Source organism: Ziziphus jujuba, chromosome 10, assembly GCF_031755915.1.
Source record: "Ziziphus jujuba cultivar Dongzao chromosome 10, ASM3175591v1".
NCBI classification, from domain to species: Eukaryota; Viridiplantae; Streptophyta; class Magnoliopsida; order Rosales; family Rhamnaceae; genus Ziziphus; species Ziziphus jujuba.
The window spans coordinates 5,570,777-5,597,833 of NC_083388.1; the positions used below are offsets into that span (position 1 = coordinate 5,570,777).

At 30.1% G+C, this 27,057-nt stretch overlaps 3 protein-coding genes across 4 annotated transcripts; 1 reads left to right on the plus strand and 2 right to left on the minus strand.

Moving 5' to 3' along the window:
- Positions 1-1,978: 1,978 nt before the first annotated feature.
- LOC107410669 (beta-glucosidase 42) lies at positions 1,979-9,758 on the plus strand. Of its 2 annotated transcripts, none has more exons than XM_048468474.2 (13): positions 1,979-2,198; positions 2,960-3,026; positions 3,152-3,210; positions 3,478-3,553; positions 4,579-4,653; positions 4,730-4,817; positions 5,703-5,928; positions 6,845-6,960; positions 7,966-8,180; positions 8,291-8,325; positions 8,458-8,560; positions 8,772-8,880; positions 9,290-9,758. In XM_048468474.2, exons 1-13 carry the CDS (start codon positions 2,067-2,069, stop codon positions 9,483-9,485), a joined length of 1,497 nt encoding a protein of 498 aa, XP_048324431.1. In that variant the 5' UTR covers positions 1,979-2,066; the 3' UTR covers positions 9,486-9,758. The 2 variants fall into 2 exon arrangements, with proteins under 2 accessions (XP_048324431.1, XP_048324433.1); XM_048468476.1 differs by having other exon boundaries at positions 2,123-2,198; positions 3,130-3,210.
- Positions 9,759-10,113: 355 nt separating this feature from the next.
- On the minus strand, positions 10,114-13,149 carry LOC107410651 (tryptophan N-monooxygenase CYP79A68-like). The gene is made up of 5 exons (XM_060812097.1): positions 12,088-13,149; positions 11,526-11,591; positions 10,422-10,528; positions 10,242-10,320; positions 10,114-10,131 (listed from the first exon to the last, which is right to left on the minus strand). Exons 1-5 carry the CDS (start codon positions 13,147-13,149, stop codon positions 10,114-10,116), a joined length of 1,332 nt encoding a protein of 443 aa, XP_060668080.1.
- A 10,458-nt stretch (positions 13,150-23,607) lies between these two features.
- On the minus strand, positions 23,608-25,852 carry LOC107410670 (tryptophan N-monooxygenase CYP79A68). Its single transcript, XM_016018123.4, has 2 exons — positions 24,770-25,852; positions 23,608-24,247 (listed from the first exon to the last, which is right to left on the minus strand). The coding sequence occupies exons 1-2, from the start codon at positions 25,742-25,744 to the stop codon at positions 23,609-23,611; spliced, it is 1,614 nt and encodes a 537-aa protein (XP_015873609.2). The 5' UTR covers positions 25,745-25,852; the 3' UTR covers position 23,608.
- Positions 25,853-27,057: the final 1,205 nt, after the last annotated feature.

Genomic DNA, 27,057 nt, shown 5'->3' on the forward strand with positions numbered 1-27,057 from the left:
AAAAAATTAATGGAAAATAAAATATTAATATGTTTTGTTGTCAAACAAAACAATTATTTAATTTTACATTTTTTAATGTAAAATTTAAGTTCGTACTTTTAAAAATATAATTGATATTTTTATCTATGGTAATATGGCTATGTCAAATAATTATTAACAAAAACTCATTATTTATTCTTAATTGTAATCTCATATTAACAAAAACATATTGTTTATCCTTAATTGTAATTTTATATTTCATGTTCTTAATACATTTAAGATATTTAGTTATTTGCTTTTGAACATATTTAAGATATTCAATCATATATACTTTTGAATGTGAATATGTTTAATTATAAAATATCTATAATAATAATTTAAAATATAAATAAAAAATATAAATTTATAATAAAACTGTATAAAACTTGTTTGCAAGTACAACTTTCACTCCTCTAAAAAAATATTAATCAATTTTCTTATACGTATAGCCTATAGATAATTATATATATATATATAAGGTATTTCTACGGTAGAGACTATTTGCATGCGGATCTGTATCTTTAATGAAAGTTTTTGAAAAAATTATCGTCAATGTTCTCTTTGTGTGATAGCATCGATAACAATGCAAATCATGCTGACAGTCTGCACCATAGACTAACTATAGATATATATATATATATATATATATCTTACTCATCCACAATAATAGATGATCTGTGTTCTATCCTCATATATACAGGCTCGCTTCCAATAAAATTTGGTAGAATCTAAGACTTCAAAGAACATTCAGTAAACATAATTTTCATATTCTAATTTAAAAGGAAAATTGTAGTTAGGAAGAGCAATTTGAATTAGGAAAGTTTTAACAACTTTTTTCCAAGATTTCTAACCATGAATTAGTCGTTTACTCTGATACCATAAAGATAGAGAAAACTAAAAGAGATAAAAGTTTAAGCTTCGAAAAAATAATTATGGAAGTTATACTTCATTGCATTGCACTATGCGAATTTATACAAATGTAAGGAGTCCTATTAATCCCTTTAATCACTACTGCAGTTAGACAATATAATCAGATAAAACATATCTACATTAGCTTGTAGTTTAGTGAGATTTGTTTAGTTGGAAATTCACTAGAAAATTTCAGTTAAACCTTATTAATTTTATGTTAATTATATTTAAATCCTATGATTTTAAAAACATCATCATTAATTTCTCCTTAATATTTTACATCTACAAAAAAAAAAAAACATGTTAACTTCAACAATTAAATATTAAAGTTAATTTCCACAATATTATTTAATCATAAAATTTTAATTTTTTAACCTCCTTTTGTATATTAACTGAATTAATTAATAAAAATTGATGGATAAATTTATTTTGATAAATAAAAAAATAAAAAAAATGTTAATATTAATTTTTTAAAAATATATAATTTAAATATAATTATGATAATTTAAAGTAATCTAAATTAAATTTACCCTATTATTATCGTAGCTAACAAACTATGGTAAGATATGTATTAAAATGATGTATTCTAGCATTATAATAATAATTCACCAAAAAAAAAATTATTAACAAAATATGAACCAAAAAAAGAGAGAGAGAGGACACCTATAAGACTAGGGTGTTTTTTTAATTTTCTATGAATTTTTTAATAATAGATTTATTTTGTTGTGCTTCAGAAATATATTCGTAACAAGTAGTCACATTGATCAAGGAAACAAAAAAAAAAAAGTTCATGGTTGTTAATTATTATATTTTGAAACGTATGGTCTTTAACCCATCCCATGGGCACAAATTCAACTCGCTTTCTCCATACATAAAGCCTAAAGTCATTTCAAAAAAGAAAAAAGAAAAAAAAAGGAGATCGAACTATTTAAGGACATGTGTCATAGGAAAGTACACATTTGGTAGGTACATGTTATGTCAATAATGTCACCCTTGATTGCGAATCTTTAACAATTATTTTTCTTTTTCTTGCAAAGTCTTGTCTCTTTCCTCAACCTTATTGCTGTAAGTGAAACTCAAAAGTCAAACTGAAGCAGAGGCATTAACCAAAAAAATCCCTCCTTACTCAATTCTAAACAATGCCCAAGAAGGAGAACTTCTTCAATGATTTTGCAGACAAAAATGGTGAATCAGACAAACCCACCAAAGATGTCTCCCGCACTGATTTCCCTCCCAATTTCGTCTTTGGAGTTGCAACTTCTGCATATCAGGTTCTCTGTTTTCTTTCTTTTCCACCCTTTTTCATTTCCATTTGAGTTTGTATTCTTTTTTCAACCCAAGTTCGTGATGTGGATGGTAAAGTCATATGATTGTTTGGAAACGACAATAAATGAAAAGATAGCATGGAATTATGGAAAGGAAAGAATAAAAATCTACGGCAAAGACTTACTGGCACATGATTCACATTAATGGGGGATTTGAGCACGTTGGGAATGTTGTCCTCTGAACTTTTCTTCTAATTATTTTTTTTTTTTTTTTTTTGGGGGAAAAAATGGAAGAGGTCAATGAACATGCTGTTTTTTTTTTTTTTTTTTTGAGTAAATGTCAATAAACATGCTGTTAGCTTCTCTTTTGTTTGGTAATTTGGTTGCTGTGCGAAATTTGTTTATAAAAAATGGCTTTTTGAGTTATTGTTGAAAAAGTGAAGAAAATAAGATGGAAAATATTTATAAAAAAAAAAAAAAACAAATTAGGGATAGGCGTTGATAACCTCTACAGGAACATTAGATGAAACATAATATTTTTTTTTTACAATCAAAATTGGAAGCAAATATATTAGCTGTTGTTACCATAGAATTATGAATTAAGTATGCAAACATATTACTGAGAAAGTTCCTGTCAGGACTTTTTTTGTCCCTCGGTTCTCGTTTCTTTTATTTATTTATTTATTGCCGCTTTCTGCTAGTTGAGGAACAAGTTTAAACTGCTGGAAACAGCTAGATATTTAATCTTCTTTGTTTTTTATTTGTAGGTTGAAGGAGCTAGCAAGGAGGGTGGTAGGGGTCCTAGCATTTGGGATGCCTTTTCACACACCGATGGTATTTGTTATTTTTAATATGTAACAAGCTTGTGAGAAAATTCTTCCAAGACAAGAATTTGAATTGGTATTTTGAAATTTTATGGTTTAATTAGAAGTTATAGGCTGTGTCTTTCTTGTTTCTAGGAAAAATTCTTGATAAAAGCAATGGTGACACTGCAGTGGATCAATATCATAGATACAAGGTCAGTAGTCATTGTTTTATCGATGAATGGCTCATGCTTTTCTTTTGTTTTTGTTGTGTTAGTCATAGACAATTGATGTTTGCTTCTATTAGGGTTGATTTTTGTATTTTACCTGGGTGTTTAGCTGCTATCTATTAGTTTCAACTTTCTTTCTTCTGCGTATGTTTTTTTCTTTTTCTTGTCATTTACAGTAAAAGCAATTTCAATTTTTATTTTTTTTAACCTTTTTTGGTTTTTGGTTGTCTAAACATCAATACTGATGATCAGGAAGATGTTGAACTTATAGTCAAGTTGGGCTTTGAGGCTTATCGCTTTTCCATATCATGGTCTCGTATCTTCCCTGGTATGTCTATAAATATATATATTTGCTTTATCATCTTTAATGCATTTTTACCAATACAAAAAGTAATTTTGTCACTTTAGTATTCTACATTATCATCATGTCCTTTATAAAATGAAGCATTAGTATTGTCATTTTGTTCTTTCTAGATTAGTAGCAATATAATTGAATCCTTTCAAGCTGATTTAAATGACATGAAAAACTTTGTTTACATGATTTAGGGAATTTAGTATATGGATATGCTTGATTGCTCAACCAGCTAGCATGTTGATAGGGGGTAGTTGATGTTTTACTCATCGAAGTTGTAAGACATAAGTGATTCTTAGCCATTTGATCAGAACATTCAACAGTCCTGAGCAACATTTCGCCACAAAGAATAAATGATTATAAGCTTGCCAATTTCAAAAATGTTTGGTTCTTAATCACTCTGAGATTGATACTTTAAATATCTAAAATTGAGATTCACAGGTAAAGAATTTATTTACAACTTTCTGAAAGGAAAAGACGCTTAAAGTTTACTACTTCATTTTCATTAAGTACAATACAGAAGACTTCTTTCAAATGCTAAACAGGAACAGGTTCTACTGGGTTGCTGCATGAGATGTATGTTATAGTAAGCCATCAAGCGGCAACAATGCATCTTTCTAATAACTTGGCAATTCATTAGGTTTCCTAAGAATTAAGAATTTAATTTCTTTTCTCGAAGAAGAAAGTCAAGTTGAGTTCATTGTTTCCTTGCTTAGCTGAGGCCGTTTAATGTATGCATATGGATATATTTCCATGTATCCATTTATGTTGCATTTCATCCTTTGATGTTGTATTTGTCTCTCTTCTGACAAAAGTGTTGTTGGAACCCTCAAAGTCACTGTTCTTTTGTCTCTGCTATTATGTTGACGCCAAAACTTTAACCCTATACATCTTATGGTTGGGAAGTGAACAAAATGGTTTTAGCTATTGTTGAGGAAGTGGATTTTTATTTTATTTTTTTCCTTTTTTTTTTTTCATTTTTCAACTTATGCTTCTGACAGATGGTTTGGGAACCAAGGTCAATGAAGAGGGTATTTCTTACTATAATAACATCATTAATGCTTTACTTGAAAAAGGTATCAAATCATTTTCATCTGGTTTCCTTATTGCTTCATCAATCATACACATATTTTAAAAAATTTGGCCCCTCAGGTATTCAGCCTTATGTAACTTTGTACCATTGGGACCTTCCTTTGCATCTTCATGAAACAATGGGAGGATGGCTGAATAAGGAAATTGTGTAAGTATTGTGTTCATTGTGCAGCTATAATTGTTCTCAGAAACCAGATAATCTCCAATACCTTTTTATTGAATAATCAGTAGGCTGGATCATGCAGGATAGAGAAGAAATAGAAACAGAAAGAGGGAGAATGACTAAAAAGGGAAATAAGATGAAGGCAGAGGGAAAGACATTAGGGATTGGATGATCTAGATTGTTCTGCTTGCAAGTCCAGTAAACTAGGTTACATTAAGGCCCATTTATCTAAGTATGTGTTACGCAATTCAAGCACAAGAAGAAAAATAAAACCAGCAAGGCAATTCCTAGATAACCCCTGATAATTAAAGAAATGTCAAGACTTAATAAGCCTAAAATAATTAAGAAGAAATTAGTTATTAATAAACATATAATAAACTGAAAGCCTATGACCTTTATAGCAGGAGAATTGCAAACATATGGGAATGTAGGGTCTTTTGATAAGACCGTTTTGTGGTTTAACATGTTAGACTTGATAGGCATGCTTCAATTTTATATCAAACTAATGTAACCACATATTTTTACATTCAACAAATTAACAAAAATAGGTATTAACTATTTTAAGTCTTTTATACGCTTTTAGTGATAGCATGGCCCTACTGAAATCAAAGATTTCTTGAGAAGGGTTCCATAGAGTTTTGCATTATTTTAATGACCTGCCTGACATTGTGCTCTCAGTGAACCAAAAGAAGTCTCATTGACGGCTAACTTCATGCTAACTAATTTTTGAAACTTTTTGTCATCCTTTTTGAAATATGGAAGGAAGAAATAATGTTTTATTAATCTGTCTTTCTACTTCCTATAGTAAGTATAAACATAAACTGTTTCAGAATCCCATTTAATTGTGTCCTGGACATGGAAAATATGCAGAAAATACTTCTCAATCTACGCAGAAACTTGCTTCAAAAGTTTTGGTGATAGAGTAAAGAACTGGATGACAATTAATGAGCCCCTTCAAACTGCTGTGAATGGTTATGGTCTTGGACTTGTTGCTCCTGGAAGAAATGAAAATTCATCAACTGAGCCATATATAGCTGCACACCACCAATTATTGGCCCATGCAGCTGCCTTTTCCATTTACCAAAGCAAGTATAAGGTGTGCTGCAATTTTCAGTACATTTTTTCTGTTCCCATGTTTTTAATCTTTCGGATGGGATGGGATAGAAGTGGACAAGGGAGATCCAATAGAACCAACCAATAAGCTTTGTGTTGAGAAGCTCCCATTCCACCTTGGAACCTCTTGTTTATGGTATTCACTTAAGTTAGTATTTGGTGTGCAAAATAGTACGCCGCCAAATTTGTTATGTACCATGAACTAAGCATGTTTCTTCTACACGAATGTGAAGGTTATATTTAGCTCATGATAGGTTAATTTTTTGTGTTAGTTTTTGTCCATGATAGTAAAATCTATCATAGTAGAATATAAACCTAGAAGTGGTAATTTCCAAATAAGGGATTTTTTAACAATTATAGCTTAGTGATTTTATCACAAGATAAAATTCTTTCGAACTTACTTTTTTCTTCTTCTCTTTTTTTTTTTTTTTTTTTTTTTTTTTTTTTTTTTTTGGTTCTTGTATGATTAGTCTATTTCAGCAAATTTATGTAGCATACATTACTATTTTACTGTATATTTTAAGTGAAGAACCTCTAAATGGAAAGTTTAAATTCAATGAGACAGTTTCTCTAGATGGAAAGTTTAAAGTCAACGAGATAGTTTCTCTAAATTTGTTTCTCCTTGAAACAGTATAACGAGGACATCCCTAAGCAAAAATAGTGCATCAGAACAGCCGTAATTTTACCCATTAGGCCAATAGGTTGTCATACTCAATTTTGACTTTCAAATCACCATGAAAATGCTACATCTAGTCTATTTCCTAGTGTTGTAAAGATATATATGCCCATGATTTGAAATACAGATGATTCTTTTATCTATAGTCAGTGACAAATGTGTTATTGGTGCCATATGAATTAAACCCATGGATAACTTTCCTGGTGCTTATCTCTTGTTGCAGGAAAAACAAGGGGGTCAAGTGGGTTTGGTGGTAGATTGTGAATGGGCAGAAGCTAATTCGGATAAAATTGAAGATAAAATTGCTGCAGCAAGGCGCCTTGACTTTCAGCTTGGATGGTAATGCCCTAACTTATGGTATAATTTTTAGTTTCTAAAATATTGTCATATTCCTCTAAATTTGGTTGATTACTTATGTTTCCTATTTTTCATTTATGCATGCATGTGTGTCCACATAAATTCATGAGTGTAACTGTAAATGTTCAAACTTCAAAGCATGTCAGTTTTGGAAATGAGAACCTCATAACCCTAAAAAAAGGAAGGGTTTCATTTAAGTTACGGTTCTTGACTTGCAATTCTGTTGTCTGTAGTAGTAATAATTTAATTGAAGAGATAAAGGGACAGGTTAGGGTCTTTAGTAAACTACTTTTTCACCCGATTAAATTTATTATGTAACAATTATTATAGTTGGCATGACAACAAGGCGAATGGTCAATGATAAAATATATACACAAGACTGCATGTCTGTCATACACAATACTGACAGATTTGATTTTTCCTTCTAGTTGAAATGTAACCCAACTGCTATGCACCCTTTTATCAATGAAAAACAAAGCATATTGGCCCTAGTTTAAGTATTCTGCTTCACAGTGTACTTCCTCCATGTGATACTCTACCATACACGTGGCTGTTTATGCATACCTTCTAGTTTAACACTTTGGATAGATGAAAACAAAGGTCGAACGGTGCTAGAATATATGGGCCATTCTTTGATTTTGTTTCTTGTTATGTTATCGTTTTTAAAGGCAAATAAAGTCATATTTGTCTGTTTTGCTTGTCAGCTGTCTTCTTATTCAGCTTTGGCCCACTTCCAACCCTGCTGCAGTGTGATGAATGACAAGTGAAATGAGTTTGGAAATGTCTTTATAAATCTCTCCCTTGATAATGTATATATCAATTCCATTTATTACTTGGTAATTGTCTACATGTTAGTTTGGCATACACATTTTGGCTAATTTCTTAATAGCTCAGGCTTTTGGAATTTATGGTAACTTAACCTGTTATTAGAGTAAAACTATTAACTGGTATAATGCTTAAATTGTGCTAAACCTCATGTTACAACAGGTACCTAAATCCTATATATTTTGGTGAATATCCTGAAATTATGTGTGAAATTCTTGGAGATCGACTTCCCAAATTCACGGAAGAAGACAAGGAGTTGCTTAAAAACTCAGTTGACTTTATTGGCCTGAATCACTATACATCAAGGTTTATTGCTTATGTAAAAGAGAGCCCTGAGGAGAGTGATTTCTTTAAAGCACAACAGATGGAGAGAATTGGTAAACCAACTTACTACTTTCGTCCAGCAGTCTTCTTCTTCTTCTTCTTCTTCTTCTTTTATTCAGTTGTGAAAAAGTTTCTTACTTTCTACTATTCTCTCTGTCAACAGCTGAATGGGAAGGAGGTGAGCTGATCGGTGATAAAGTATGAATCCTCTCTCTCTCAAACCCCCGATGCCACACAGTCTGTCACACACAAGCCCCAACATTCACTTACTGTGAGCATGTCTATGTGTTATGAATTGTTTTATTGTTTGCTAAAAGATTAATATGGCAGGCAGCATCAGAATGGCTTTATGTTGTTCCTTGGGGCATCAGGAAGATTCTTAATTACATAGCACAAAAATACAATAATCCCCCAGTTTATATTACTGAGAATGGTAAGCATTCCTGGATTTACCTTTCAGATGTATAGCTAGGGATGTTTGTAAAACTAATAGATCAAAGTACCTGGCCGATCCAAATCCAACTCAATAGGATTTGATTGAACTTACTGATAAAACTTGTTTGAAATGTAGCAAATTAAAACCTTGTAACATGTTATATCAAACTAGGTCCTGTTTTTTCTGAACCCTCCTTGTCATTTTGCAGGAATGGATGATGAAGAAAATGACACTCTCCCACTTCATGAAATGCTAGATGACAAACTGAGGGTCATCTACTATAAGGGATATCTAGCAGCAGTTGCTCAGGCAATAAAGTGAGTATAGTTTAATATTTTTTTATGATTCAAATAATGTTTCTGAGTTCTTTTTCAATAGATTATGAGTCGCCCATTCACATTGTTTGCCTCCAAATTATTAGAACTCTGCCATTAGGATTGTCTGTTTCAACCTCCAGTTTTATAAAAATTAGAGTCTATAGCAAGGAGGGCACGGGAGAATCAGAAATGTATTTACTAGTATATGGTATGGAACTTTTTTGTGGGTAGAAATTGGTGACTCATTGTGCAGCCTAGATTCCCTATCACTTGCACATTTGTTTGAATGCAATTTTCGTTCCCAAAATTAGTTCCCATCCACCCTATGCGTGAACATGTGCACTTGCATGCCAATCTATCTATGAAACTACAAGAATAATGAGTCGTTGTTTATGTGTTGCACGGACAGGGATGGAGTAGATTTGAGGGGATACTTTGCGTGGTCGTTACTGGACAACTTCGAATGGGCTCAAGGATACACTAAACGATTTGGTTTGGTGTACGTCGACTACAAGGATGGACTAACCCGCCACCCAAAGTCTTCTGCTTATTGGTTCTTGAGGTTCTTCAAGGTTGATGAAGGTAAAAATGGCAAGAACGAGTAATCAACTTCTCCTTAAAATGCCATCTTGCCAAAGAACTTTCTTCTTGCCCAAGAACTTTATTTCTATTGGTAATTTATTGCTAGTGAGTCTTGCGAGTCTAAGAAACTCATTCAGGGTATGTGTACCTTATCATAATAGTCTTGTAGTTTGTTACTTCATATGTAAATTAAGGAAGGGATGTGGTTCTTCATTTATATGATGCAAATAATATTGTACTTGAAGGAAATAATAGTCACCATACATATAAATATGATTAGCTTATTTTGCCAACAACCCATTCTTTCTTACATGATTTTTCATTTTTTTAGCTTGAAATAATAAAACTTGGACTATCCTTATCCATAAAACAAAGTAACACACCTTAACCCAATCTTTCTTACATGATTTTTCATTTTTTTTGGGCATAAAATAATAAAACTCGGACTTTATATATCTATATATATATATATATATATGTATATATGTATATACACAAACAGTAATGTTTTATAGAAGATATATTTCCATATCAAGGACATGTAAATTTACGTTATCAAAATATGTGGACAGGAAATTATCAATCCCTGCCTCACAAAATTAAAAGATTGGAAAAGACTGGTATTAAAGAGCGGAGGCGAAAGAGGAGAATTCAGTTTTGGTTGAAACTCTACGATAGCCAGAAACACATTCGACATAGATTCAGGTAAATTAGCTTCTTCAATTGAAAATGATAATATTTTACAGATATATACATATAAATATGATCCATGTTACAACCTTGTTGCTACAATCAACAGGATGATACATATGCCCCTCAGATTGCTCAGTTAAAGACCACCAGTGAAACCTCAACACACTGTTCATTTGGTATTGCATTCGGAACTTTGAAACCAGAAGAAGAATGTGATTATCAAACCCATCTTATGCAGACAGGTAGAGAAAACGAATCATACATACCTGGTCCGAGAAGACCATCCACTGTTCTCAAGCAGACGAGTATCCTCAGCAGGCAAATTATCATCAGCATCTTCAGCCATTTCATCATCATCTACGTTAAAAAAATTCTACAGGGGGAAATGAGAAAAAAAAATAAAAAATAAAAAATTACACTGTCATCGTAGGAACTACATGGCACATGCACCAGCACTAAGAAGTGACTTGAATTATGCTGAAGTGAGAGGAAGAAGCCAAATGTGGTATGGATAAAACAGCTAGAGAGGACATTTCAACAAAGATACAAGAATACAGCTCCAGATGATCAGCTGAAAATAAGTCAAAGCAAAAAATATAAAGCAGTACACAATATACTTATTTCATTTAAAAATAAAAACGAAAAGAAAAATGAAGAAGATACTTAATAGGAGTACTGCCATGTGTGTGTGAGAGGGCGAGATTTTGCAAGTTTAATTATTTTAGGGCATTTTTGTATTTAGCAACTTTGGGTTGTTTCATCTAGTTTTGTCCCAAACTAGAAGTAAACATGAGTAGAAATGCTCCCCTCTATATATACAATCTTCTTTCTTCATCTTTATTTTAACAATATATATATATCTATCTATAAAGACACACACACAAGCACATGCTAATGCATGTCTTACCACCTAGTGAAAAATCCCCATTAATATAAAGTCCAAAGATAATAAATAGTAGGGACAAGATAAAAATTTTAAATGAAAAGTCAATAGAGCAAAAGGATAGAAGTGAACCTGTGTCATTTCCATAAGTGACATCTTCAAAATCCCGCATAATTTAGCAAAGAGATAAGAGTTGCAGCATGCATCAGGATCTTAAAGAGAGTTTTCACGTCAAACTAAACAAGGGAGAGGGAAGATAATGACTTGTTCCAGCAAATAGTGGATTATCTACAGCATAAAAAATATCAAATATTAATTACAGAAACTACATATTTGTACATCATAGAGGTGCAGAAGTACACACATATGGCTAAGGTAAAGTAGAAAAGATGGCTAAGTATCATATCTTGCCAGCCATGGAAAGGAGAAACAATTGTATTTCTCTTGTCATAAAAAAGGAGAAACAATATCACTAAGATTTTCTTACCCAACAACAAGAAAGAAACCACAAAATCCCTTTTGCAGGATTGTCCACTGTTGCAAGAAGAATTTCCTGCTTTCGCATAAACCAAATTAATTAAGGGCAAAGTACTTTATCTGTCTTTTTTGCTTGAAATTTAAAATATTTATATATTAATATATCTGTCTTTTTTGCTTGAAGTTTAAAATATTTATATATTAATATATATATCATACTTCTAATAGAAACTGAAAAAAAAAGGTGAAAAAAAACAAAAAAAAATGAAAGGAAAGAAAAAGATAAATATATATATATATATATATAAAATATGCACTATCAATTTTTTATACATAAGAACTATAAATTTTATTTCATGTAATTTGATTGTATACTTTTTTGATTCGATTCAACTTACTGCATATCTTTTTTTGGAAATGGATAAGAAAATTTATTGTATTATTTATCTTTAATGCATAAATAAACGTGATTTGTAACGTTTGTTCAAAAATAATTATAATAATAATAATAATAAACGTGATTTGCATGTATAGCAAATTTTCATAAGATAGTTAGATAATTAATTTCTAACCGTGATTTGCGCTTTGATCTCTTCATCGGACAATACAGGGTTTCCATTTTCATCTTTAAGCGTAATGAAAACATCAAGAAGATCCTCAGCCTCTTTCCTCCTCCCTTCCCTCCATTGCTGAACTCTCTCGTTCACTATAACTTCTTGGTACTTCTTCAATACCTCCATGGCCTCCTTGACCTTCTTCTCATGCTCACCCAAATCGAAAACCCTCAACCATGGAAGATAATCCGCTACAGAGAAAGCATACAGATACAAAAGCATTGTATAAAGTGCAGAAACATGCTCTTGTTCTTCAACACCAGGTCCTCCATCTTGATTCCCTTTCCCATAAAACCTCTGGTTGAACATCATCCTCCTCATCACGCTTCCCGAGTAATGCTGTGCTGCGGTTCTCACGTTAACCACTTTCCCTTCAGATCCTCCATCAGAGCACAGGTTGTAGAGGTATCGAACGAGGTTATCGGCTTCTTCGTTGCGTTTCTCAAGCAGCCATTGAGTTTTCGAATGGTTGAATACGTCGTGGATCAAAACGCTTCTCATCTTCTTCCACTGGTCTCCCCATGGCATTACACCCGTGGTTAAAAACCCATGACTGAAAATATCGGTGTTTATGGTTATGGGTCTCGAGGCGAAAACTGCATCGTGTTTCTTCAAGAATTCTCTGGTGACTTCCAGTGAATTCACGGCGATGACATTGGTTTTTCCTAAGCGGAAGCAAGCGATATCGGTGTCGAGTTTTTTCATAAAATGGTGAATCCACCGGTATGCCGGTCTGTTCCTCAACATTTCGGGGACACTTCCGACGAGAGGCCATGGAGAAGGACCAGGAGGAAGAGAAGGCACTCTCTTGGTTTTGGTAAAGATATTGATGAAGTTGGTCTTGACAAGAAAGATGACAAGGGAAACGAAGAAGATTGCAAAGGGAATGAGTTTTTGTGAGGTTGAAGAGTATTCAATAGAATACCATTTCTGAGGTGGGAGCAAAAACAAAAATAAGATAGGGTTTGATGCTGCTGCTGCTGCTGTTATGTTTAAAGTCTCTTCCATGTCAATTGCCATTAGTTCAGGACTTAGAAACTAAGTGGTTGGCGTGGGAATAAAAATTTACAGAAAGCAATGTATATATAGAGTAAGTGTATGAAGGAATATGTGGTAGAAAAATGGCTTAGAAAATCATGAGAATATTCATATATGGTAATTAAGTATATATACGGATAGATTTAAGGATTTTTTTTTTTTCAAATATAGATTTAAGGATTAATTTGATTAAAAAGGCTCATTTATTGATTAAATTTTTGAACAAACTATTGTTTTTATGTCCCTATTCACGTCCAATGGATGATAGAATTAAACTTCATTTTAATTTTTTTTTTACTTGATTTATTTTATTTTGTTATTTTTTCAAATGAGATAATTGTATTGATAATGGACAGAAATGGAAAAAAAAAAAAATTACAGAATGTGCTGATCCATGTACAAGCTTGACCACCCTTCTATTCTATAAAGAGAACAGGAACTTTGATTGCCTAATTAATAGTCGGTTATTCAATTTGTATTGTATGATTATAAATTGTGTTTTTTTGTTTTTATTTCCTTATACACTTCGAACAAACGAGGATTTTCACGTATTCTTTTCTTCAGTTTCCTAATTTATTTCACAAAGTAATATAGCAAAGTCAATTGTACGTATCAAGGTATAAAAATTAAAAAATTAAAAAATTAAAAATTAAAAATTAAAAAAGAAATCGTAGGTTAAGGTAGAATACATCCTATTTTTGTCTTTACCCCAAAAAAAATTACCTTTTTATTTAAAACAAAAGCTTTGCTATTTGTGATTACCGGTGACAATCATCAATCTTTATTGTTAATTAAGAGTATTTAATTATATTATTTTTTATAATAAATCTCTAAAAGCAAATTTTTAATAATAGTCATTTAAACTTTTTCTTGACATGTAAATTTTATTAATGATTGTTTATTAGTAGTAACAAACAAATAATATTCATTTATATATATATATATATATAGAGAGAGAGAGAGAGAATATCTGCACCAAAATAAAAACATTATGTATAGGGCCTAGCTCATTTATTTTTCAAATTTCTTAATTGATAAAGTTACCTTAACATATACAATATTTAAAGTTTAATATTTTTTATTTTTGAACATTTACAATAATTCTCTCCATTTCGATATCTCAAATCTATAATTTTTGACTCATATGTATCCGTTTACTAACTAAGTCAACTTTATTTAATTTTGAAGTTTAATGGTTAACTTATTCTTAAATCAATTTTTAAAAAAAAATACAAATACTAATAATAATTATTATTTCTTACGGTATTTTGAATAAAGATCCCAAATTTTAATCTCCCAATTTTTTGCAAATGAACCATAGCTTGTCATTTTAATACTACTAAAATAAAAATGACGATAAGGATTCAAAAATTTTAATCTCACAAATTTTTCCAAATGAGCCGTAGGTTACCAGATTAAGTACTACCGAAATTAAAAAATATAATTCGACTTGTAACTAATAGCATTTGTTATGTCATTTACAAGAAAGTTTTGGCAGTTCAAAAAATTTGTGATACTTAGCATATTCCTTTAGATAAATTAACCAATAAAGGACAAATAAAGTTAGTCTAGCGATAAGCCCCACATATTCCTTTAGAGTAACTTCCAATGGCTTTGTCTACTCACTAGACTTTTTTTTCACGTAGAAAAATACACGACCACTTTAATAGGTTTATCCAAATACTTTGTCAAATTAATGTGGAAAAAAAAAAAGATACTCTTAAAATAACCCTCTATTTTTAGAGACTTTGTTGAATATTTTGAAACTTCTTTAAAAGCAAAATTTTTTTTAAAACGTCAATTTTTTCCCAAAAAATTATAAACTATATAGAATTTATTAATAATCACAAATAATCATCTATATATTACCATCGGAGAATCATGCTAAAATTAATTTTATATTTATGTTATACAAATTTGGATAATATTAATTTACATACTTCATAAGTAGTAATTCACATTGACCATTTTGGAGATTCTCTTACATCTTTAAGGTCATAAGTTCAAATCACCTCCCCCTCTTGCTATTAGATTATAATATATATATATATATATATATATATATATATGTATATATGTATATATCTTGTAATCTTGATAGAATACTAATAAAGGGAAACTTTGAAAGGAAACTAATCCCCTAAATTTCATTTCTTGGAAATCAATTTAATGAAAATCAATTTTTCTCTCATTACTTTTGGTAAATAATGGAAGAAATTAAGATTCATAAGTACTTAAATTTAGTTTTGTACAATAAATTAAATCCAAATTTGTATTTTTTGTTGAACTCCTAGAACTAGTTGCTTCGTAAGTAATGAAAAATTTAGAACTCTAGTTTTGTATAATAAATTAAAGATAAATTTTTATTTTAAAATATCTCTAAAAATGTAAACAAATTATACTACATAGATGAAAATAACTTTTTTGCATACTGACATAGTAAAAAAAACTTTTTTACGTGCTTGTCCACATAAGTGGAAATTTCATTCATTGGGCACGCACTTTCCCATTGCCAAATAAATATTCAAACGTAGCAAAGTTGTGGTTTTCCACACAAAAAAGATAAATTTTCACTAAGGCCAGAAAGAGAAAAAAAAAATTTAAAAAAAACTAGTGGTAATTTTGCAATTAAAAAATACCTATAATAAATTTTACTCAATAAAAATACCATTTTGATATACTTATCTTTTTTTATGTTATATATATTACTAAATTTTCACTAAAATTAATAAATAATATGTTATAATTTATTTTAAAAATATAAAACTAAATTATAATATGATTGAAAATATATAAATTTTAATAAAATTTGTTTGCAACAATATATTATTCAAATATTTTGAAATAAATATTAATTAATATGACATTAAAATAACTTTTTTCTAAGATTTCTAGCCATGATTTAGTCCTTAACTCTGATACTATAAAGATAGAGAAAACTAAAAGAGATAAAAGTTTAATCAGATAAAACATATCTACATTAGCTTGCAGTTTAGTGAAACTTGTTTAGTTAGAGATTCACTAGAAAATTTCACTTAACCCTTATTAATTTTATGTTAATTATATTTAAATACTACGACGTAAGAAAATCGTCGTTAAATTACCTTTAATATTTTATATCTATCAAAATAACATGTTAATTTCAACAATTAAATACTAAAGTTATATTTTCACAATATTATTTGATCATAAAATTTAAATTTTTAACCTTCCTTTATATATTAATTAAAATTAATTAATAAAAATTGATGGATAAATTTATTTTGATAAATAAATAAAAAATTGAAAAAATGTTAATATTAATTTTTCAAAAATATATGATCTAAATATAATTATGATAAATTTAAGGTTTTCTAAATGAAATTTACCATATTATTATACTAGCTAACAAACTATGGTAAGATATGTATTAAAATGATGTATTCTAACATTATAATAATAATTCACCAAAAAACAATATGATTAACAAAATATGAAACTAAAAAAAGAAAGAGAGAGAGAGGGAGAGAGAGAGAGAGAGGGGACATCTATAAGACCAGGGTTCTTTTAATTTTCTTTGAATTGTTTAATAATAAATTTATTTTGTTGTGCTTCAAAAATATATTCGTAACAGTTAGTCGCATTGATCAAGGAAAAAAAAAAAAAAAAAGGTTCATGGTTGTTAATTATTATATTTTGAAACGTAGAGTCCTTTAACCCATCCCAGGGGCCTAAATTCAACTCGCTTTCTCCATACATGAAGCCTAAAGTCATTTTATAAAAAGAAAAAAATAGATTGGACTATTTAAGGACATGTGTCATGGGAAAGTAAACACTCGGTAGGTAAATGTGATGTCACCATTGATTGCGAATCTTTAACAATTATTTTTCTTTTTCTTGCAAAGTCTGTCTTTTTCCTGAGCCTTCTTTTGATAGAAGCTATTCATGCAATGTTATCGGTTGCAAAGTTTCAACTTTTTTTTTTTTTTTTAAATTTATAAATCATAAATTAATACATAATTGAAGTATACCATGTGTATTGTAATCATGAGAATAAAATATAGCGTCGATTTAATATCTAAAACGAATTCACACTTTCAATTATTCAATCCAACTATCAATATTCCAACCCCCCACCCAAAAAATAAAAAAAAGGAAAAACCTAACCTTCAATAGATTATATAGTTTCTTTTTTTTTTTTTTTCCTAAAATAATTGATAAAGTTATGAATTGGTAGTAAAGCAACAGAATTAATAATAAAAATGCTAATAATGAAAAATATATGGAGTGGTAATTTTTATATATAAATATATATTAGAGAGAGAGAGCTTATGTATGGAAGATACAAAACAAAGTGAAGACAGAAAATATAAATTTTCAGAAAATATAAAGTGAAGAATCCAATCTCTGATTTAAAAGTGATTTTTTTTTTATTCAATAAATTGTCAAATGTGCTTTTTTTTTTTTTTTTTTTGGTCTCTTTTTCACATGCTCTTTTTATTGGGTTCGCAAATTTATTATATTTTTATTATTTATTTATTCAGACTACTTTTTTTTAAAAAAAAATATATATATATATATATGAATAGTATTCGTACTGGGGGTCTATTATGTATGTATATGTAACGTATATGTTTGTGATGTGCATTGCAACTACCATTGCCAAATAAAGACACTTTTTTGGTTTGTTGAATGTTAGATAGTTTATATTAGTGGTCTCATAGAGGAGAAAGAGTGAGATCTATCAAACACGCACAGTTATTGCTGTAACTGAAACTCAAACTCAAACTGAAGCAGAGGCATTAACCAAAAAACATCCCTCCTTTCTCAATTCCAAACAATGCCCAAGAAGGAGAACTTCTTCAATGATTTTGCTGACAAAAATGGTGAATCAGACAAACCCACCAAAGATGTTTCCCGCACTGATTTCCCTCCCAATTTCGTCTTTGGAGTTGCAACTTCTGCATATTAGGTTCTCTGTTTTCTTTTTTTTTTTTCTTGGGCCATTTTTCATTTCCATTTGAGTTTGTATTCTTTTCTTTTTTAACCAAAGTTTGTGGTGTGAATGGTAAAGTTATATGATTCTTTGGAAACGACTATAAATGAAAAGAAAACATGAAATTATGGAAAGAAAATAATAAAAAGTTACCACAAAGACTTACTGGCACATGATTCAGATTAATAGGGGATTTGAGCACATTGGGAATGTTGTCCTCTGAACTTTTCTTCTATTTTGTTTTCCTCTGTTTTTCTTTCTTTTTTTTCTTTTTTTTTTCTTTTTTTTGGGGGGTAAAAAATGGAATAGGACAATGAACTTGCTGTTGGCTTCTTTTTTTTTTTTAGGTAATTTTGTTGCTATGCCAAATCTGTTTATAAAAAATGGCTTTTTGAGTTATTGTTGAAAAAGTGAAGAAAATAAGATGGAAAATGTTAAAAAACAAAATAAAATTAGGGATTTGCGTTGATAACCTCTACAAGAAACTTACAGGAAACATAATATTTTTTTTTTTTTTTTACAATTAAAACTGGAAGAACATAAATTTGCTATAGTTACCATAGAACAATGAACATCAACCTGTACTAAGTTTCCTAACATATTACTGAGAAAGCAGCTGGTATTACTTTTTTTGTCCCTCGGTTCTCGTTTCTTTTATTTTTTTGCCCCTTTCAGCTAGTTGAGGCACAACTTTGAACTGCTGGAAACAATCTAGATATTTATTCTCCTTTGTTTTTTATTTATAGGTTGAAGGAGCTAGCAAGGAGGGTGGTAGGGGTCCTAGCATTTGGGATGCCTTTTCACACACCGATGGTATTTTTCATTTTTAATCTGTAACAAGCTTGTGAGAAAAATCTTCCATGACAAGAATTTGAATTGGTATTTTGAAAATTTTGTGGTTTAGAAGTTATAGGGTGTGTCTTTCTTGTTTCTAGGAAAAATTGTTGATAAAAGCAATGGTGACACTGCAGTGGATCAATATCATAGATACAAGGTCAGTAGTCATTGTTTTATCGTGGCTGGCTCATGCTTTTCTTTTGTTTTTATTGTGTTAGTCATAGAAAATTGATGTTTGCTTCTATTAGGGTTGATTTTTTTATTTTTGTATTTTACCTGGGTGTTTAGCTGCTATCTATTAGTTTCAACTTTCTTTCTTCTGCGCATGTTTTTTTATTTTTCCTGTCATTTACAGTAAAAGCAATTTCTTTTTTTTTTTTTTTTGGGTAACCTTTTTTGGTTTTTGGTTGTCTAAACATCAATACTGCTGTACAGGAAGATGTTGAACTCATAGCCAAGTCGGGCTTTGAGGCTTATCGCTTTTCCATATCATGGTCTCGCATCTTCCCTGGTATGTCCAATAAATATATATATGTGCTTTGTCATCTTTAATGCGTTTCTACCAATACTAAAATGTAATTTTGTCACTTTAGTGTTCTACATTATCATCATGTCCTTTATAAAATGAAGCATTAGTCTTGTAATTTTGTTCTTTCTAGATTAGTGGCAGTACAATTGAATCCTTTCAAGCTGACTTGAATGACATGAAAAACTTTGTTTACATGATTTAGGGAATTTAGTATATGGATATGCATGATTGCTCAACCTGCTAGCATGTTGATAAGGGGTAAGTGATGTTTTACTCATCAAAGTTGTATGACATAAGTGACTCTTAGCCATTTGATCAGAACTTCATTCAACAGTCCTTAGCAACATTTCACCACAAAGAATAAATGATTATAAGCTTGCCAATTTCAAAAATGTTTGGTTCTGAATGCGCTCTGAGATTGATACTTTAAATATCTAAAGTTGAGATTCACAGGTAAATAATTTATTTACAGCTTTCTGAAAGGAAAAGACGCTTAAGGTTTACTACTTCATTTTCATTAAGTACAATACAGAAGACTTCTTTCAAATGCTAAATAGGAACAGGTTCTACTGGGTTGCTACATGAGATGTCTGTTATAGTAAGCTATCAAGCGACAACAATGCATCTTTCTAATAACATGCTGATTCATTAGGTCTCCTAAGAATCTAAGAATTTATTTTCTTTTCTCGATAAAGAAAGTCAAGTGGAATTCATTGTTTCCTTGCTTAGCTGATTCCGTTTGATGTATGTATATGGATATATGCCCATGCATCCATTTCTGCTGCATTTCATCCTTTAATGTTGTATTTGTCTCTATTCTGACAAAGTGTTGTTGTCTCGACAAAGTTATACTGATTTTATTTAAATTATGTGATAGTTTTTCAATTTTCTTAAAACTATAATGATGACATTAATAAGATAAGTTTTTTTAGCTAAGTAATAATTGTCAAATATATTTAACTAATTAATGTATTGTAATTATCGAATATATTTAACTGAATATAATATAATTTTTCAAATATATTTAACTAAAATTATTTGTCAAATATAGAACTTACTTAGAAAAACTTATGTGATTAAAATTATAAATTTTTTTAAAAAAATGAAAAATGCTCACATAATTTAAATAAAATTTAATTAAAATAAAGCAAAAAAATTTTAAAATCTTGAAATTAATTATTGCAAAAAAGGAAACAAAAGGAATTTAAAAATAATTGAACGTTAAAAGGATATAACGATAAATTTAAACTAATTCAAGGATTGTAAATGTTTCTTTAAAATTTAAAAGATATTTTTATATTTAATTCAAATTTCAAAAGTGTAAATAAAATATTTCTAATAATAAATAATATAGCACTTTTTTTTTTCCCCAGTCATCATTCCATTTGTTCCCTTAAAATGCAAAACTGCATGTGCCAGCTTGGACATCCGGTCAAAATGTCAAATGGCGAGCTAGAAACACAATAACTAGTATCCAAGTATATCCCATCACACAAGGGGTATTAAAAAATATAACCAAATTCAATCTAATTTTATTGGATTGATCCAATAAAATTGGATTGTATTGTATAGAAAATTTTGATATCCAATTCGATTAGATTGGTTATCAATTTTGATATTTAAAAATAACCAATCCAATACAATATCTCTATAGTATAGTAAAACTTTATTTTATGTATGATTTTTATTGGTTAAGTTATAAATTTCAAATAGAATATACCATACTAAATTATTTCTTTTATTTGGATTAAATTGAAATATTGTAGAAGTTTATTTTATTTTATTTTATTTTTTTGTTTTTGGGCCCCGGTGGGGGGGGGGGGGGGGGGAATTGAATTGTTAGTTGTATTGTAATATTGTGGAATTTTTGTGGAACTTGAACGTGAATTATGAAATTTTTTTTTTATTATTGATTATGTTATTGTAACATTGAAAATTAGATTGGATTGGATAAAAATTGAATCCAAAACGATAGAAATAACCATTCCAAATCGATTAATATTGAATTGCATTGCATTTTTTTTTTAACATTGGATTGGATTGAAAAATTCAAAACAACCTATATTGGGCCGGATTGACTATTGTTCAAATCCACTGGATTGGAACTGATAAACACCCCCAACAATAATGGAGTTTTATTTTGAAATTGTTTTTTTTATAAGCGTTTAATTTTTATATAACTTATTTTTGTAGTATTTTTGTTAAAAATGTTTTACAAAATATGATTGTATTTTTTTTTTAATCGTATATCTAAATAGACGAGTACTTATTAAACACATTAAGTGTTAATACAAAAATATAAAATAGTATATATATTTTTTAATATCTGTGAATTAAAATATCTTAACAATAAATTGTTACTTAAAAAAAGGAAATAACCCTCCTCAAATGTGTATTAATCCTATGTTTAAATTGAATTATTTGTCCTTATTTAGGGATTAAGTCTTCTTCAACTGCCTATTTCTTCTTTTTTTAATTTTCTCTCGGTTTCTTAGCAATATCTCTCTTTCCAAACACGGTCGTGGAGAAGAACGTTGAGAAGATGGTGAGGGCCGCGAAGTACATCACTGTACTTGCTCAATTTCACATAACTATTTCACTCTTTAATTTTTTTTTTTATTTTTTTTTGGCCTTACATTTATCGGCTGCATATTTGGGAATGTAGGGCTCTTCGTGTATTAAGGGAAGCTTTTGCGATACTTTCAGCTACACAAGGCATTCAGGGAGAATGAAAAGAATTTCCTGGGAATTTTTTTCTGGATGGTGCAAACCTCATAGTCATTAGGATGAGAATTTTTCCCGAATTTTATTTTTTCCTGGATGGAGATTTTTCTCGGCAATTGAAGAGAGAGAGAGAGGAGAGTTGATGGAAGAGATAGAGGAATCGATGGAAGATAAAGAGAGAGGAGTCAGATGGAAGGGAGAGAGAGAGAGAGAGAGAGAGAGGAGTGAATTGAAAAGTTTTGGAATTAATAATTTGATAAGGGCAATTTTGGATTAAAAAAAACAAAAAACAAAAGAAAAACAAAAGGCATTAAGACATTTTCAATTAGGTGATGAGATAAAAACTACTTTCAGATTTATTTTTGATATTTTTATTTTTATAATTTGAACTTGGACATTCATCAAAACATTTTGATATAAGAGTTATATTTGTGTGTATATATATATTTGATAAAAATGTACATAATAAATGTAATTTTTTGTTTTTATCAACGTTACAATTAGGAAGAAGAATTTTAGCTACGCAAAAATTTGAATGAAAATCTGAAAATGTATTCGTAGTGGTATGATAAATATATTGAAAGAGTACATTTGTCATATTTATCGTTTTGAATTGTTTTAAATGTTCTGATATGTTACTTTTTAGTACATTTTTAAGGGTTTATTTGTTAGTTTGATAGTTTAAAAGGGTTACATGTAGGTGTCAGCTATACAATATACCCAATCTATATAAGCTATATATGCATGCAAGAGAAGAATAATTCTTAATCTGTTATTTATATAATAATAATTTAATATCTTTTTTAAAATCTGGATATTTAAGGCTTTAAGTAGCCATTGTATTCATATTTATTTTGTTATTATTTTTTCTTATGGATTAATAATTCTTGCAAATGTATTAACCATATTACAGAATCAAGGGAAAAGTAAGAAAATTGCACTTCAATTGATATATATCTGTAGTTTCTGGAAATTTTTGAAAAAATTATTATTATTATTATTATTATTATTTAAAAAAAGGTGTAGACACATAAAAGAGGTCAAGGCATGCATGGTTGATTTGTTGTTTCCTTCTTCTATCATTCCATGAGTGCCTCACATATCCCCGGCATAAGTCAAAGCTAGTCTCGGGGTAAAAAAAAAGTCAAAGGGTGATGTATATAGAACCGCAATAACTCATATATATCCATACTTTTTCTAAGTAAACATGATTAAAATCTATAAATATATATCCCATCAAACATGAATGCAGTTTTATTCTATCCTTAGCCTGCAGATAATAATGTGGATCGAAAAGTAATATACTAGTACGTAGCATCATGATCCAAATTTAATTCCTAACTAGCTATATGTCTTGGAGTTCATGCATAATTGAACTAGTTCATTGGATAAACACTTGCAGGCAAGCGAGGCTTTGCATGAGCATGAAGAGGAGTATCCTTCAACAAGAGTGAGTCAGCTTCAATTAGGTCAATTTTCTCCACACCTGGTGGCATGCTCCATGTAAACCCTTGAACAAGCCTAGCAAGCAGCATCACCGACATGGTCGTCCCGAGCCAACTGCCTAAGCAACTTCGCCTTCCAGTAGTGAATGTAATGAAGCGAAGCTCAGGTTCAGCAAGACTTACTTGTTGAGTAGCAACTCCATCCCTCAAATGGCGTTCAGGGTCAAATCTCAAAGGGTCTTCCCAAACCTTAGGGTTTCGGCCTAATTCCAACCGGCTTAACAATACGTGACTTCCCTTGGGGATGAAATAGCCAGCCACAATGCAATCAGAGACAGAGAGATGGGGGACGTTGAACGGGGCAATCGGGTGAAGACGGAAAGCTTCCCTTAAACAGGCAGTGATATAAGGGAGATTAGGAATATCATGTTCTTGAACAAGCTTGTCTTTCCCAACAACCCTATCTAATTCCTCCACTGCTTTTTCAAGTTGTTCAGGTTGGTTGAGCATTTCCGATAGAGCCCATTCAGCTGCATTAGAAGGATTGTCTACTGTTGCAAGAAAAATTTCCTGCATTGCATGAACCATAGATATACAAGACACTCAAAATTTAATTAAGGTGGAAGTACTTCAAATATATTTATATATATAAATTTCTAAGGTGGATTGTCCACTGTTCTCTTTTTTTTTTTTTTTTTTGTATCATATGATTAAAAGGATAAAATATTAAATGAGAGGGAAAAAAATAAATGCCATCCTGCTCTTATAATACATATGTGAAAATTTATAATTTTCTTATATCATTAAGTAATTATTTAAAAAATATGCCATCCTGCTCTTATAATACATATGTGAAAATTTATAATTTTCTTATATCATTAAGTAATTATTTAAAAAATATATAATTATTTAAAAATTTTACTATTTATCATCAGTAATAAAGATAATTATATTATGTTCTAAATTTTAATTAAGATATTTAGTTTTAATTAAGATAACTATATATAAATACACATGGTTTGCATGTAAATGCATGCATGAAAACAAAAAGAGGAGAATGAAATTAAATGAAGAAGAAGATGATATTCTAACCGTGATTTGCGCTTTGATCTCATCATTAGACAATAAAGGTTCTCCATCTTCATCTTTGAGTGTAATGAAAATATCAAGCAGATCCTCAGCCTCTATCTTCTTTCCTTCCCTCCATTGTTGAACTCTCTCATTCACTATAACTTCTTGGTACTTTTTCAACACCTCCGTAGCCTCACTAACCTTCTTCTCATGCTCATCCAAATCAAAAACCCTCATCCATGGAAGATAATCCACCACAGAGAAAGCATAGAGGTGTAAAAGCAAAGTAAAAAGTGCAGATAGATGCTCTTCTTCTTCAACACCAGGTCCTCCATCTTCGCTTCCTTTCCCATAAAACCTTCTGTTGAACATCATCTTCCTCATCACATTTCCTGTGTAGTGTTGTGCCGCAGTTCTCACATTAACCACTTGCCCTGCAGAGCCACAATTGTAGCTCAGGTTGTGGATATACCGAATGAGGTTATCGGCTTCTTCATTCCGTTTCTGAAGCATCCATTGCATTTTGGAAAGGTTGAATACATCATGAATCAAAACCCTTCTCATCTTCTTCCACTGGTTTCCCATCGGTGTTACTATTGTGGCCAAAAATCCACGACTGAAAATACCAGTGTTAACTGTTAAAGGTCTTGATGCGAAAACTGCATCATGTTTTTTGAAGAATTCTCTAGCGATTTCTGGTGAATTGACAGTGATGACATTGGTTTTTCCTAAGCAAAAGCAAGCGATATCTGTATGGAGTTCTTTCATGACACGGTTAATCCATCGGTATGCAGGTCTATTCCTCCACATCTCGAGGACATTTCCAACCAGAGGCCATGGAGAAGGACCTGGAGGAAGAGAAGGAACGTTCTTGCTTTTGGTAAAGATATTGATAAACTTGGTTTTGACAAGGAAGATGCCAAGGGAAACGAAGAGGCAAATCGCAAGGATGAGAGTCTTTGAGAGGTTATTGAACAGTATTCGTAGGAAGCACATTTTTGTGGTGGGAGCCAAAGAGAGAGAAAACAGGCTTTGAGTATGGTACTACTGCTGTGAAGTTCAAGGTCTGTTCCAAGTCCATTGCCATTTATGGAGGATTGAGAAACTGAGGGTGGTGTGCAACAAAAATAACATAGAAAGGAATGTATTATAGGCAAGCAGATGGAGGAATTATTGGATGAAAAACATGCAGAAATAAATTATTTATATTATTACGTGTGTGGCCAAAAAAGGCAGCCCATTTAATGGTGAAAGCATGCTTTTATTATGTATTTTATATTAATAATATTATAATAGTATAAGTATTAAAATATTTATTAAATTTTTTTATCAAATAACATGTGTTATAATATTATTAATTGATATATATCTATGTATAAACTCTTAAATAGTAAAGTGTATTAAAAAAAAATATCACAATTACATATTATTATATCATCTATTATAGTATTTCATCAACAAATTTAATAAATATTTTGATAAATCAAGGATTATTAAATTTTATATAGTTCTCGTTACCAACAGAGGGTGGAAAATTGTCAAAAATATAATTGTTGAACTGAGGGTGAAAAGCATTCTTTTACATGGGTTTTGCTTTCGGAAACTAAGAAGAATCGTATAATTTCCCACCCAAAGAGCATTGTGACGAGAACGTACTCCACGTTAACAATGTTTTTTTAACAGACGCTGTGACCAAGAATTAACCACAAAGCCAAGGCTGTTTTTTAAATATTTGATTAAATTATCTTTTAACTCGTGTAACACGAGAGACCACGTGTTCGTCATGGGAAGCAACTGTTACCGTCATGTCCATATCACTATGAAAAGTTATTCATTTAAAAGAATTGTTAATTATTGATATATCAATAATTTATTAATTTATTAATAAATAAATATTTATTAATTGAAAAGTAACTTTATATTATTTTTGTTAGATAATTGTATTAGCTTTATAGTATATATTAATAAAGAAAATGGTCAATCAAGCTTGATCAAATTTACAATTACATGATTTGTTAATATTCTATCAATAAATGAAACAGTAGTCAATAAAGAAAAATGCAAAGAAAATTATTGTTTAATTGATTAATTATTTGACTCACTAGTGATGAAAAATTGTGGATCAATTGATCAATTTTTATTTTAAATCTTATTTTATTTTATTGAACATCTTGAAAAAGATAAAAAAACTTTTAAATGCATATTTTGAAAACAAATAAATAAATAAAGGAAAACTATTAAGTTAAATTTTCTTATTATGTATGGTAAACATTTTTGTATATTATTCATTTATTACAAGGTTGATCAAT

Bases quoted from the DNA above. Each gene is read 5' to 3' on its own strand.
- LOC107410669 (XM_048468474.2), top strand. From the start codon at position 2,067: ATGCCCAAGAAGGAGAACTTCTTCAATGATTTTGCAGACAAAAATGGT. The intron at 6,961-7,965 runs GTAATGCCCTAA...ATGTTACAACAG, and splicing joins CTTGACTTTCAGCTTGGATG to GTACCTAAATCCTATATATT. The intron at 8,181-8,290 runs GTAAACCAACTT...CTCTGTCAACAG, and splicing joins ACAACAGATGGAGAGAATTG to CTGAATGGGAAGGAGGTGAG.
- LOC107410651 (XM_060812097.1), bottom strand. From the start codon at position 13,149: ATGGCAATTGACATGGAAGAGACTTTAAACATAACAGCAGCAGCAGCA. The intron at 11,592-12,087 runs GTTAGAAATTAA...ATGCGAAAGCAG, and splicing joins AGATCAAAGCGCAAATCACG to GAAATTCTTCTTGCAACAGT. The intron at 10,321-10,421 runs GTATGTATGATT...CCAAATGAACAG, and splicing joins GGATGGTCTTCTCGGACCAG to TGTGTTGAGGTTTCACTGGT.
- LOC107410670 (XM_016018123.4), bottom strand. From the start codon at position 25,744: ATGTGCTTCCTACGAATACTGTTCAATAACCTCTCAAAGACTCTCATC. The intron at 24,248-24,769 runs GTTAGAATATCA...CATGCAATGCAG, and splicing joins AGATCAAAGCGCAAATCACG to GAAATTTTTCTTGCAACAGT.